This window comes from Nothobranchius furzeri, chromosome 4, assembly GCF_043380555.1.
Source record: "Nothobranchius furzeri strain GRZ-AD chromosome 4, NfurGRZ-RIMD1, whole genome shotgun sequence".
In the NCBI taxonomy this organism is placed as follows: domain Eukaryota; kingdom Metazoa; phylum Chordata; class Actinopteri; order Cyprinodontiformes; family Nothobranchiidae; genus Nothobranchius; species Nothobranchius furzeri.
Genome location: NC_091744.1, coordinates 16780102 through 16794957, shown reverse-complemented (window position 1 = coordinate 16794957; position 14856 = coordinate 16780102). Strand labels below are relative to the sequence as shown.

General features: G+C 42.7%; 3 protein-coding genes across 4 annotated transcripts in view; all 3 read left to right on the top strand.

Moving 5' to 3' along the window:
* The window catches only part of tmem131l (transmembrane 131 like), a 47583-nt gene extending 44616 nt beyond the window's left edge, over window positions 1-2967 (top strand). For both annotated transcript variants that reach the window (XM_015964107.2, XM_054743734.2), the window contains 3 exons: window positions 380-438; window positions 607-740; window positions 2440-2967. In XM_015964107.2, coding sequence (XP_015819593.2) covers window positions 380-438; window positions 607-740; window positions 2440-2736 — 490 coding nt within the window. In that variant the 3' untranslated portion in view covers window positions 2737-2967. The remainder of the gene's footprint in view (window positions 1-379; window positions 439-606; window positions 741-2439) is intronic.
* A 6380-nt stretch (window positions 2968-9347) lies between these two features.
* On the top strand, window positions 9348-10320 carry LOC129164255 (protein PERCC1). The gene has a single exon (XM_054743735.2). It carries the CDS (start codon window positions 9459-9461, stop codon window positions 10242-10244), a length of 786 nt encoding a protein of 261 aa, XP_054599710.1. The 5' UTR covers window positions 9348-9458; the 3' UTR covers window positions 10245-10320.
* Window positions 10321-14680: 4360 nt separating this feature from the next.
* pdia2 (protein disulfide isomerase family A, member 2) overlaps window positions 14681-14856 on the top strand; it is a 4476-nt gene continuing 4300 nt past the window's right edge. Inside the window, exon 1 of the mRNA XM_015964118.2 lies at window positions 14681-14856. This exon is cut by the window's right edge and continues 155 nt beyond it. Coding sequence (XP_015819604.1) covers window positions 14759-14856 — 98 coding nt within the window. The 5' untranslated portion in view covers window positions 14681-14758.

The following is a 14856-nucleotide window of genomic DNA, read 5'->3' as shown; positions in this document are numbered from 1 at the left end:
TCCTTTAAACCTGCAGATACCCTGTATTAATGATTCTCAGTGCTCTTTTCTGTACAATAAACAGTGGTTGTGTATGAGTTTTCCATGTGGATCCCAGATTTCTACACAGTAAGTGAAGTATGAAACATCCATAACTAGCTTTGGTAGTTATACCTCTGATGTCACTGACTGTGAGAGCTTCATCAAACAGGACAGACATGAGTTTGTTCTGAGTTTAACACTGAAGGTGTTCTGCTGTTGTGTGTGAAGCTTAAATGCTGCTAATTCAGAAGCTGCTGACCCGAAGCTGCTCAAACATTTTTCACAATTTAAGGTCTTTAGGATGACGGCAGCGGCAGCTTCTGTTCTAATTGTCCAAATGTTTGCTCATCTCCTGCAGGTTTCCTTGGAGCGGTGCCAGCAGTCATTGCAACAGTCCGTGCAGCTACATAGGTACCGGTGAGTGATTTTACTCCAACCTTTTCTCTTATGCAGCTTATGCTGCATCACACAATCATTTAGAGGCCATTCTGATCAAAAGAAAACAATTATTCACCGGTCAGGTCATTTCATCTCAGACTAACTACAATTTGATCCTCAACATGTTTGCTGTCATCATTTTTCCAGGTAATGGGTTGTTTCCAGGAGGTTTTCCCAATCAAGAGGGTCACACCAGACACAGCAGTCAGACGAGCTGGACTGAGGAGCAGCCTCGGGAATCTCCCTCCACCTGGAACACAGCAGCATGCGTAGGCAGCAAGGTGACACTCCATAATTCTCCATAATGTCTGAATGCTCGGACGCCAATTTTTGTAGTCTCTAGAGAATAATCAGAGCTCTGTCTTTGGGGAATGAATTCATCTTGAATGTTTCCTGGATGCCGTGACTATAGTATGTTTTGTGACTTTCTGTTATACTTGACTCAATTAACTGTCCAGTCAGCCAAGTGTCCCTTAAACATGGACGTTGTAATTAGAGCTGGGTATCCATTCACATTTCAAGAGTCGATTTGATTCCGATTCTCAAGAACTGGAATCGATTATCACGATTTGATCCGATCCGCTATATTGGGTCACGTGAACATCTTCAGGGTTGACCTGCCCTTGAATGTGAAAATCATTTGCTCCAAGAAAAGGTGCCTGTCTGGACCACAAAGGTGTGGATATGTAGAATATTCATTTGATTATGTGGCACTCTTTGACTTCCATACGTAGCGAGTCAGCCGGTTTTTTTATGGCTTTATTTATTTTTTTTTACATGCTATGTCTGTCATCATTAGCAGTGTTGTTACTATCCTTTCTAAAGCCACCATGTCCCGAACACGGTGAGAAAGCTTCAGAATCGGCGTGTGGAATGTTTTAGCTCCATTAGCCTTACTGTCTCCACGGGCAGCACAGACTCTCTGTAGCTCCGCACAGCAGCGTCCCTGTTTCTGAATATCTTCATCCAGGAGACTATATTCTTCTTCTGAATCAGAGTCAGTCATTACCAGACAAAGAGAGTCAACAATGGCCAGACCTATCAGCATTTGTAAGTTTTTCCTGATAATATTCGCCCTACGTGTGCTGCATTTGTTCCTCTCCCGTAACCGGGAGCCTCCTGATGGGAGGCGGTTTTCAAGCTCTAAAAAACTCAGAAAATGTCTAAACACAAGAGTTGCTCTGACTACTGAAGATGGACATCTCCACTCTCTTATGGTGTAAAGTAGTAACTTCATGAGGGATCATATTTGCAGCTATGGCTCGTTAAAGTCAGCAATGACAGGGTTAAATCGATCTTTGGACGCACAAACCGATCCTAATGAATGTTTGAGAGAATCGATTCAGAATCGGAGAATTGATTTTTTCAACACAGCCCTAGTTAAAATGCCAACAAGTCCCTCCATTTGGGACATGCTAGCTAAGCATTTGCTTCTTGTTTTTTTAATTGTTTTTATTCAGAACGGCTCTTCTGATTAAGAACTAAAAAACTTGGGATTTACTGTGTTAGAATGAAAAGAGCTTGATAGGTAATTTTTCATTTATCCCATATTACCTGAAAGGATGTCACACGCAGAGGAATTAGATTGATTATTCATAATTTCCATGACCCTTGAACCTGAAATAAACACACATACACAAAGAGGATTTCATTTTACACCGAGTGCCAAACAGTGGAGAGAAGACGCAGGGATAACCCCCTCCGGAGCTGCCCCCACGTCTCTCTCCCACTCCTCAGTTTCCCAGGGCTTTTATTGACGAACAGGACAGAGAAGGCGGGCCTGCTCAAGTTACAGACATACAGGCTCCTCATCTCCCAGGACACCACATTCCAGAGATAACAATGAGCTTACAGGAGCAAACGTTGTTTAAGACTCAAAAAGGAACCTATAAAAAATACCCAACAGAGCTCATGTCGGTGTATAATAATAATAATAATAATAATAATAATTAATATTGTTGTCTTCCTTTCATCCTGCAGCCATACTTCCCTGGGACCCGTAGCCTGTCTCCCATGTCCAGTTTGTTTGGGTCCATCTGGACTCCCCAGAGCCACTTCCCACCTGAACGATCAGTCCCTGTGTCCCCCATGTCCCCCATCACCCCCATCACCCCGCCCTTCAGCAGCCGGGAGCCCGAGGGGACCCACAGACCCAACCAGTACTCCAGCTTCAACCCGTTTGGGCCCCACATGAACCTGGACATTTGGAACTCTTCGTCCAACCGCAGCTCCAACTCTCAGCTCTCCAACGACTCCGGCTACTGTGGAGATGTTTAAAAGAAAAAAAACAGATCGGCAGACCTTAAAGATAAAAATAAAACACAATGTTAAAGAAAGGAGATAAAAATGAATGTTCTTTTATCATATTGGGGAAAATGTGAATATTTTTCTTTTAGTTTCCAATTTTCAGATGTTAAATGTTGTGAGAGGTTGAGCAACTGTTGTATATTTTTCTAGATGTTTTGCAGTTTTGATCATAAAATAAAAAAGCAAGGTTTTGTACTTGAATTTTGGCTTTTCCTTCTTTTTTCTTCTGACAACATACTTTATTATTTTTATCAGTTATTCAATTTATTTATTTTTGGCATTTGTGTTAGAAAGGTGACCTTCCGAGCAACACCCCACTAAGTGAACAAGGCAGAATCCCAAGGATGGATGCAGAAAGCATTCTCACCGGGTCTTTCTCATAGCTGAACACCCCTTAGCCGGTGGCTTACACACTAGCGTCGGCACGGCCGGGTACGGGACCAGGGTTTGGTTTCACACATGGGTCAGAAATGCTCTCTGTTGTACTTGAATCTTTTAGGAAACCACATTGGGTCCAGGGCATCTTTTCCAGCCTCTGCAGAGACTGAAAAGCCTTTATGTTGGAGGAGGCTTCCTCCAGCCTGTCAGTAAAAATGATTTCTCTGGCCTCTTTGGTCTTGAGCTGTTTTTGATGGAAGGGACCTCCAGCTGTATGCAGAAGGAAGGCTGAATCAGACTGGACCAATCAGCCATGTAACGCTTGGTCTGAATCAGGAGCTCCTTGGTGTCATACTGACAAATGTCCATTCAACCACATCACTTACGATCATTGACAGAGTTTTCTGTTGAACAGCAAATAGTACCATTAAAAAAGGCATTCGACCTCGGTCTGACCAGTATTGCTTTGAAAAACGTCGATGTATCGATTCCGGCTGCTTTAAAACTTCCAAATTTTATGTCTGACTCTAAAATGACTGTTAGCATTTGAAGATATGCATTTCTTCATTGAGTTGTGGCATAACGTAGAACTTACCTAGTATCCAAACAACTTGAAGGTTCTCTTCATAAAAAATGTCAATTTTAACTTTGTTTTACCGATTTCCTTAACTCAGCTTTTTGGAGTTTCTGTTGGCGGCGTTGCAGGTCTCCATAATTGACTTCCACTTGTTCGCCATTCCCTGTGAAACGTCAAAGAAGTTAACGAACCTGGAGTTTTTGGACATCAGTTACACCAGTTTCAGTGATATTGCACTAACTTACATGATGTGTGGTGGATACGGTGTCTTCCAGAGTCTGAAGGGGATCAACATCAGCAGAGCGAGCCTGAGGGAAATCAACAGTGCAATCTTCACCAACGTCAAACAGCTTAGGCACATTGATATGAGTACAGGGAGGTGGAGTGTACAGTTGGTAAAGATGGCTCTCCCTTGCCCTGCCTCCAACATGCCTCCATCTAAATAGGATAGATTATCCAGAGTTATCTCTAGTTATGCTGCTATAGGCTTAGACTGCTGGAGGATACACTGACCACTTTCCACACTCTACTGCTTTCTTCTACAGTCTGCTCTTTAACTGTATTACTTTCTGCAATTTCAGCTGTTAACTTCATTTTCTCTCTAAGTGTTTTTCTCCCCAGAAGAAGCTACAACGATGTTCTGCTGAGCTGTGGTGGCCTCATGGAGGGGGCCATCGTCTAGCACACTGCTGCTAACCACTTAAACATTCTCCCTCTCCTGATAATAACATTTTACTTTCTTTGATGTTGGATGTACTACTGCAAGTTTACCCGTTTAATTATAGATTCACTAGGATAAATACAATAAAGTTTATCTCTCGCCAAATAGAATATTTACTAAGAAATCACAATGTAACGTGTGTGTGTGTGTGTAAAAGCCATGCGTAGTGTTTATTTATAAAGCATATGTTGTTGGATTTTATCCAGAATCAAGACTTTGAAAATATATAGTTTAATTACAGTTTGATTTATTTGACATCTGTATAATGTTTATTATTTTGTTTTTTCCCCCTAAATACCTAACGTTTTAGTTAACATGAATATTAGTCATTCATCACAATACATGAAGTTACACATTTTAAATTTTAATAGGGGAAGACTGCAGGAGGGAGCAGTAAAATACAGGGGGTCCCCTGCAAAAACTAACTTTACGAGTCTGATGAAAGTTGCTGGTATTCCCGCTGCTTCTTCGGTAAACAGCGCCAACAAAAACAAAGAAACTTGGGATCTTGTCGGCGTGGCAGTGGGATTTAAGGGAAACGCTGTATGCCCTATAGACTTCTCAACGAGCTGCAGTATTTCTCCGGTCAGATCTGTCTCCGAGTTCCACGAGCGGTCAGCCCGCAGCAGCGAGGCGCCGCATCGATCAGCCTGCCCGGCCTGACCGCTGGGGATTACCGGATGAAAGAATAGAGCACAGAAGTGTCCCCCCAAGCGGTACGCCCCGTCATATTTCAACCCATTTTTATCTTAAATGCACTGGGTTTTACCCTATTACCCATTTAAATATGCCCTATTAATTATTTTACCGTATTTTACATTTAAATTTCATGGTTAAACAGTACATGCTACATGTTAAACTGATAGTTAGCTAGCTACTTCGGTAAACTCAGCTAGTTTAAAGGCAGCAGTGACAGAAAATACAAATATAGATTTTAACTTACCGAAAAAAATGAAGTGGAGACTCCTTGGACGCTCTATTAGTGCAATTAATACCACAGCAAGTCATTTTGTCCAACAATTGCACCAATATTATCCAAAACAGAATTCACAAGCACAGAGACTCAAAATCCCGACACAGTTTCCAGGAGAGACCGAGGCTGTACTGAGGCCTTTCCACGGAGCTAGCTCTGTGGTCACGTGGGTCTGAGGCGGCGGTCACGTGTGTCGGATGCTCATTAATTATACAGAATTTTAGGCTTTCAATACACTTAAACAGAAGAGTGAGAAAAAAATTCACCCCCCTCAGAGTTGTCATGAGTATAAACTAGATAATTTAGACAAAAAACCATTTTTTGAACCAGGCTGTAAACATGTTTATTTCTGCTGTGAAAATGGCATTTTTAACATGGGAGTCAATGAGGATTTGCTCGCTTCTGGTACCAGCCCCCAGCGGATGAGGGTGGAACTGCAATTTTTCTTACTTCCGGGTTGGGACCATTTTCTGAGCGGCATTGTGGGGGCTTGGCCATGCCAAAGACTTTAACAACGGGACCAATACCTCCCTGCTTGGCACTCAGCTTTAAGGGGTTGGTTTGGGGGGTTAAGCCACCAAATAGTTCCCGACAGCAGCCACTGCTTCAGTTCACTGCTCCCCACCAGGATGGGTCAAAAGTGGAAATGAATTTCATCAGTGTATGTTGACTAATGGGACTTTAACTTTAAACAACATAACATGTTCACCACTATGGATGTCAGTCAAAGGGACAGTCCACCATCCAATGTTAAAGAAGATGCAAATACATAGTTTTTCTAAATAAAGGACTCAAGTACCTCTATCTGCTCTTGACTCAAAGAGAAGTGTAAATAGTCCAAAGTTGATGCCAAAGCCATCGCTCTGTTGCATCATCCTGCCCACCATACCGATAGGGCATTGTGATTGGCCCACCAAACTGACAAGAGTGCTGTGATTGGCAAGACACAAGACTGTTCGGGCCTACTGAGGCTCCAATGGACCATGGCTGGACTGACTTGCAGAGCAAAATCAGTTTGCTTCCACTACTCTCTCTCTAGATTTCTAGACTAGTGGGTTCAATGGTTTTTTAGAAAACCTTAAAGGTTTTTTATTAGTGTCATGTTCTGTGCCCCTTTTGTCCCCAGCTCCCTCCTGGTTTCCCTCATGTTCTCCATTCTCCCCACCTTTTGGTTTAGTGTTTCAGTTCTCCTGTCTCCTTTAGTGTGTGTGTGTGTGTGTGTGTGTTTCCTTTCCCCACTTAGCTCATTTATTTTCTTCTTTTTAGATCGCCCTGTGTCTTTGTTTCTATAATGTTTTTAGTTTAGTTTGGTTATTTCAGCAGCTTTGGTTTTCAGGATTAGATTTGGTTTTTCTCCCCTGCTTATTTCTGCTTCTCCTTAGTTCATTGTTTTCACCTGTGCCCAATTCCCACACACCTGCCCCTCGTCTCCTATCACCCAGCGTCTGTATATATACCCTGTCTGTGTCTTTCTCTGGTGTTGGTCCATTGTTGTTGTCAGTGTTGCTTTGTCGCTCCTCTTGGTCTCAAGTTCTCTGCTCAGAGTGAGCTTTTGGTTTTGTCTTTGCAGTGTTTTGTTATTAGGTTTTGGCTTCCTGCCTTTTTGGATTTTTATTTGGTTTTTGTCATCCTAAATAAAGGATTTTACTTTCATCACCACTCCTGCCTCGTGTTGTCCTGGATTCTCCATCTTGGGCCCAACCCTTCTGATCTCAACGTGACAATTAGACTCCTTTTTGTTCCAGTACTTGTGTTGTAACATTTAATTTTTAAGTGATCAAATCAAACACGAATTTGAAACTTAATTTCAAGGGCAGTATTCTGAGAATCAGATTAGAGGATTTGTCTCTCTGTCCTGGCCGGATTAGGAGTGAGTTTAGCTGAGCTGCTGAATCTTGACATGATCTGTGATATTCTGCACAACGGTGTGATTGTACAGCTGAATAAAACGGTCAATGATTTGTTTTCTTTTTTCTTCTTGCATTCTTCATCACTGGTCCATTTTTAAAATCAATTAAAGATTACAGTAACATGTTACAATAAGGGTCCCTTTACTAATGTTACTTTGTGCGTTATTAAGCATTAATCAACAAAGGATCCCTTTATTGACATTACTGGCATTGTTATATATTAATTGTCCTTAAGTTTTGGACAAAGGGCCGGAGGGGGAGGGGTCTGCTCAGTTCTGTATTATTTAATATTAACATTCATATTAAGCAGTTGTTAATAATTTTTTTAGTAGTTTATTGATGCTTAATAATGCACTAAGTAACGTTAACAATGGACCTTCATTGTAAAGAACCAGAATTAGTCATTTTGACTGAAAAATAATTTTAAAATATACTAATTCATTATTTTTACAATATCAAACACAAAGGTGTGTGTGTGCTCGCGCGTGCGCGCGCGTGTGTGTGTTATCAGGACATCCTGACTCATCTGCCCTGCCTGTCATCAGTATCCAGGCTTCTGTGTTGATTTTAGGACTAAAGATCAATAGTTGCAATATGTCAGCTCTCTAAAGACAAACAAAGAATTATAAATTACACACATTTTTAGGCAGACAAGCACATGAACACAAGGACACACACACACACAATGCTAAGTCACAGATTAGTGTAAATACCAGTAAATCTAATATCTAACCAGTATGATCTGAAGTAATAATCTTATATTGTGATAATGATAGATGCAAATACACTTGTGAAAACTGTGTGAGCTCATAGAGCATGCAATAGTTGTTTAATCCACCAAAACTAACGTGCACCAACACACGTACGTGATGTAACACTTTTCATTTTTTCAAACACATTTTTCACGTTTCATTTTACTTGATGAAAAATGCAAATAACGACACCATGAGATGTGTTTAACCTGATTAATCAGCATCAGGTTTGTGGCTTCTATTGGTTTGTTATTTGAGGCAGCAGACAATCAGTCAGGTATTCACACATGCACTGTATGAGAAAGCTGTTATCTTTTATGTTTATGTTTTTATGTTTATTTATTTGGCAGACGCTTTTATCCAAAGCCACTTTCAATTTATAACCTGTAAGGCATGTTGTGTGTTCTTTCACGGCGTCGCTCATTTACTCTGAGAACGTTAGTTGTGCAAATATCCATAACTATCTCAGCTTTTGAATTGAGAGTTTACAAAACCATCAGTCTCCGTCTCACGTTGCTTTGTGCAGTTGCTTATTGACGCAAAGAGCTGACCAACCACTCTTGAGGGATTTTGGGGATTTACAAACAAAACATTTTGTGGGCAACGGTTGTGTAGAGGAAAATACCTTGTTAAGTGGTTAGAGGATGAGGATCAGACTGGTTCACGATAATAAAAAGGCAGAAACAGCTCAGCTGTCCATCCTTGAATGACCACAGTGGATTTATCCGGGTATACTTAATAAAGTGGCCAGTGCTCAGGATGTGTACGTTTGTCAGAGGCTGCAGGTTTGAACAGATCATCTACCTGAAAATATCCTCTCACATTTGAGAACATGATGTTTTAGTGCGTCTGATGAGGTTGAACCGTGCCTCAGCACGAGCTGATGATGCTCCAGAGCACCCCCCCACCCCCACCCCCACCCACCCACCCTCTAAAAGTCAAAACAGCATATGATTTGCTTTCACGCTCCTTTATCTTTTAACCATTCTGATAACGAGAATGGGGGAAAGCATTGATGTGGTTGTATCAGCTCTCCATCGTCCCTTAGCAGAGGATCCATTAAGCTTGGACCCCCCTTCCTGGTTGCCCAGTGATAAAGTAAACCAAGCGTGTTTGGCCAATCCGGCCCGCAAATATTTGTTTTAGGAAGCTGCCTGATCCGACACGAGACACGCGTCAGCCTGGAGTTGAGGTATATAAACACAGACAGTCCCTCTGGATCACCATAACATCTGAGCACTCCTGCATCCATCAGTGACCTGGACCAGACTGATCACAGGAGGCAAGGCAAGGAGCATTTCCTGACTAGTTTTTCCCATCAAGTCTTGTTGTCTCCTTAGATTCCTACTAATTCTCCTCCTCTTTAGGAGTTCTAACTAACATGACTACAGGTGTCATCAGAAACCTCCTCATCCAGGGACTAACTCCAACTTTCTTCCCCATTCTCTACCAGCCCTCTCCTCCCAAAGAAGATGGGGAGGTGCAGCTGAAGGAAAAGCCAGAGGGGAGAGAAGATGAGGAGGAAGAGGAAGAGGATGAGGAGGAAGAAGAGAGTGAATTTCAGGAGGAAGAAGAAGAAAGTTTTGATCAGTTTCGTTTAAATCCTGCTCACAGTGATCTGAATGTGACCAATCAGCTGCTGAGGTTTGCCGACCTCATCAGTCGTGACATCCAGAGGTATTTTGGTCACTGCTCAGACGACCGAGAAGCTTGTGACACGGCCTCACCGACGACCGGTGGCCGTCGTCGCTATTATGATGATCTGCTGAGAATCGCAGGAGCAGGTAGTCCAGAGGAGCGAGTATGCAGAGAAGATCCTGATGAACTGGGAATCACAGTTGCTAAGGGCAACAGTAGCCTAGGGCCCCTGGCTGAACTGTTCAACCATAAGGGTTTGCGTCAGAGCCGAGTCCAGCCAATGAGCAAGAGGCATCTCCCGCTCAGTTTCTGGACTGAACCGGTTCCCCACTTCTCACTGGACAGCTTCGGCCACTCACCCGATGTAACACACACCTGTACGCCTGCACAGGACGGAGAACATAACAGACACACACACTACAACCCGCTCGAATGCTCTGAGCCGGACTTCAGCGACCTTCTGGCATACTGGGATCCAAACCCAGAGTTCAGCCACACACCAACGGAGGACACACACTTGCAGTATTAAACACAAACACACACACACACACACACACACACACACACACACACACACGCACGCACACACACACACACACACACACACACACACACTCACACACACTCACACACACGCACGCACACACACACACACACACACGCACGCACGCACGCACACGCATGCACACACACACACACACACACACACACACACACAATCCTCATGAATCAGTTCGTGTGTTTACATCTGTAATTAAAAATATTGAATAAAGAAGTAAACAACAGGAACAAACTGATGATGTGTTTTTGAAATCACATTCAGCTGGAATGGCACAATACTTGTGCTGGAAACGTCACGTTGTGTGTCAGCATGTGGACTTGTTAAAGCATGACAAAATAAAGGATTATGAAATTTGCACATGCTGCTATGGAACTGTTGAGATTTGAGCTGTTGAAAGACACAAAGTCTCTTTAGTCTTGGCCCCATTATGACTAGCCATCAACTCACCAGTCCAGTCAGAAGAAATCTCTATTTCTTTAAACTGAGCTTGTTGAAAGGCTTATCTACAGCAGGTAAGATAAAATCTGAATTAACCCTTTAAACTCTAACACCTAGAGTATATTTACTTAAATTCATGCCCTATAGGTTATAAATTGTAAGTCGCTTTGGATAAAAGCGTCTGCCAAATAAATAAACATAAACATTAAATTCAAGTGAGTAAAGAGAACAGAAAGAACAAAAATCGTTCCTTGTGGTTAAACTATGTCGATATTTTTATGTGTTTTTATGTGTGCAGGGCCCAACTTCCTATTATTTTAGTCATTTTACCCTTCAAATTAAAATCTTTCTATATAATAACCTTTAGCCTTTTTATAGCTATACCATGCAGAGACTGTTCATTTTATCCTGGTTATGGAAATGAATACATTTGCAAACAAGGTAAACGCTTGGATTTTATTTTGTCACCATTCTTTAAACGTTTCAGCTATGTTACTCTGGCAATCTCTAGTCATTCCTGGTGGTGACGGGGCGTGTGCGGCTGCAGGGGAGAGCGGGATGGGCGGAGCAGTGGGTTCTGACAGCAACTGTAGAGGAGAGGAGGGAGCTGAAACTGAGACATAGTTGTGCAAATAAAGACTCTTTTGAATCAACTGATATTCTGTGCTGCCTTCGGGGGTTATCCAGTAGCTCAGGGGTGGTTCTAGGGGGGGTTCCAGGGTGGGTCAGTGCCACACTGACAGCAAGCTTGGACCCCCTGTAGCCCCCTGCTGCTGCTAGAGCCTGAAGCCTGTTTAGCACTTCTATGTTTATGTTTATGTATTTAGCAGACGCTTTTGTCCAAAGCGACTTACAAGTGATAATCGGCATGTTGCCCTTGAGGCTAACAATAACAATAACAACAATAACAACAATAACAACTACAATGGTAGCACTTCTCCATCAGCTCTGCCACAGATAGACACATGCAAAGTGTCGGGAAGGTTTTCACCTGCGAACTTCTCTGCAGACAGCAGAGTGTTGCAAAGCAATTCTCCGCCAGGACAACAGAGGGCGTAGCAATTTTCTGTGGTATCATGCCACCATAACACTCGTGTATCCAGTCCACTATAGTGTATTTATTAATGTGTTTATACATTTCAGACTTTATAACTTTATAACATGGACACATTTGTTCATTCTCCTCCACCGCTCCATGCGGTCACCTCCTCTGAACCCACGTTTCCTCTGATTTTCCTTCACATTTGCTTTGTATTTGTACTCCTTCAGTCACGGGGGGATAAACATTCATATTTTTGGATGTTTTCCACGATGTGTCCTTCAGTCTGTTCTGGGTCTGCTGCTAAATGTCATTTTACTACTTACCACATCTGTTGACAAATTTACAGGAAGCGGCATCCTGACCAATCACAAGCTTCTGCTCTCTGTTACTTTTGACAGATGTTTCAAATTTTTGGCATGTCTTCGTCACCCTCTGTGAGCCCGTCAGAGAGCCCTTGTGCCGACGCATGATGGTGTTGAGTGTCTCCGCACTGACGCAGACAGAGAAGCTGAAATCAGGCTTAAGCTTTAGCAAGTACTGATTTTATGTGATAATTTGTAAGATATTTGCTGAGACAAATAATTCTATGTTGTTGCTGGAATAAATAACCCCTTTTTGCAAAATAGTTATAATCTGCATCTAATCGGTAATTTAGAGTATCTAAAGTAAATAAATAACTGTTATTACATTGTTGTAAATAAACACTGAAGTCTGAAATACTAATATTTTCTTACAAACCTCTCTCTAAAACAGAGCAGCTGGCTCCAGATTGTCCCCCCCCCCCCCCCAGTGTCATACCTAATTTCCACCACCAGGTCTGGTATGGTGTGTAACGGTATGAGTCTGCACTTTTCAGGCGAGCATTTCCATCAATGTTTCGGGTCTACATCGGATTCACCCATCATTCCAGAGGAGAATGTAAGTCCTCTGAGCCGACCAAACACCGACCAAATACTTGGCGTGCCTGTGTTAAGTCCTTGAGACCTAAGGCTAAGGGCAAAACAAATCTGTGTTTTCTTTAGAGTTTCTGAATTGTGTCCTGCTAGAAGAATCATTCACACCCCTGTCCAGTGAGTGAGTTCTGGTACAGATGATTAATTTTACAGGTTTCTTTTTATGCTTGAATGTATCGTGTGTTTAATGTAAATATATTTGTTTTGTGTCATAGCTCCTTATTCCATGGCAAAGACAAAAGAAGATAAAAAGGAAAATTAAAATGGAGCTACACCAAAACCAAGGACAGGACTGCTGATTTGTCTTCGTGGACTGTGCTGTACTCTTTATTCTGCTGGTTGCCTACACTTTTTATAGAAATTGAGGGTGTGTACAAAATCATTTTAAGTATGTGTCCTTGTGTGACAGAGGAAAACTGGGTTCAAAGCTAATTTCTTAAACACTCACCATCATCCTATAAGTCAGGAGGGAGACCTGACTGGCACCCCATAATATTAACTACACCAACCCAGATGAGAAACCGTTCAAGTCGTGCAGCTATTCAGTATTTTGGTGCTACAATAAACAGTCTGCAGGGCTAAAGACTCCACAAGTGACTCCTGAGCGTGGTCGCCGAGTCCAGAGGCCTGCCTCACTGTCTCCATTTTTCGGACTGTGGGTATAAACAGCATCCAGCGCGTTGTAGCACCTCCGTGTATTTCTCCTATTTTTAATCAGAAAAAACAAACAAAAAAATCCACTCTGGCTGTTTCTGTCCTTGACTTTTCTGTATGGGGCTTTAATTTCTTCAGCTTGGCCTGACACCGTTCCATCGTCCGCTCGGGATTCTGCCATCCGCTGAGAATAAAACGTCCAGCTCCTCCTGAGTGTGGACTCTCACGATGAAGGTGAGGAACGTATGGAGCTCAGAAGTCAACCAAAACTTGCTGCTACTTGCTGGCATTTTTTCACATTCGTGTTCAACTAATGAAAAGATAAACAGGACTCTGTTTGTATTGCTTGTAGCAATTAATGATGCATTTCTGTCCCCAATCAGTGGACTGTGTTGTTGCTCCACCCTAACCATACCGCTCCAGAAATGTCAGAAACGACAGAAAGGAGCCAAAAAGTTCCATGACTGACGTGGTCCGGGTAGGTTGTCTGGACCGGTTTTACAATGGGGACAGAAAAATGAAGGCGCCGACCCTCCTCGTTTCAGGGCACAAAGGTCGGTGGAAATGAGGCCTTTACAATCTCCCCTTATAGCTGTCTGCCACATAATTCCCTTAACCCTCCCACTGTCCTAATGGGTGTGACCCCGCGAGCAAAGCTGGCCATTGAGCAGGGTTTATGGTTTATCCCTTGGAGCCATGTGGCAGGGGTGAGGAGAGAGCACTACCTCACCCCTGCCACGTGGACCTCAAGGGATAAACATCAGTCCTGCTCAATGGTCAACTTTCCTCACGGGGTCACACCCATTAGGACAGTGGGAGGGTTAAAGCGAAGCGTGTTCAACAACAAGAGAAGATATCCTAATACTAATAATGCTTTTGTTCCACTCTACTGAGCAGCACGGACACAGCGAAGAGCTGATTATTTTCTACTAAAATAACAAATATTCATAATGCACTCCTACAACACGAGGCTTAAATGATGAACTTGTTGGTGTGAATGTAAGCTGTGAGGTTAAATAAAAAGGCTTTTTCACCTTTAGGGTCTTTTTGAATGAAAACATCTGATAAGAACCTGGAGTGGACGCTTGTGTTTGCTTAATAAAGGGAACCATTCAACAAACAATGCAAACTGGCAAAACAAGAAAGACCAAGTGGCAGCAGTGCATTACCTGCTTTTGGTCATTTACATGGCGTCATACGATTGGCTAATGGAGGCCAAAAAGTGTTCCTTTTGCAAGCGCCACACCTGATTGGATGAGAGAGGAAACCAGTCACATTTTGACACACATGCTCCATCTTAGATAAATAAAGTAGTTCCACTGACTCGTGTTGCTGTTTCCTTCCCTTTCCCACACCTGAGCAGAGGTGCCGGAGCAGCTCACAGAAACTCAGACATGAGGACGTTCAAACTCCTTCTGTCCATCAGTCTGCTGCTGTGGGCCTCCTGCATCCAGGCTGAGGACCCAGAGGACAACACACACAAACACACGGG

What these genes read in the sequence shown, in the direction of transcription:
- LOC129164255 (XM_054743735.2), top strand. Translation starts at nt 9,459, where the DNA reads ATGACTACAGGTGTCATCAGAAACCTCCTCATCCAGGGACTAACTCCA.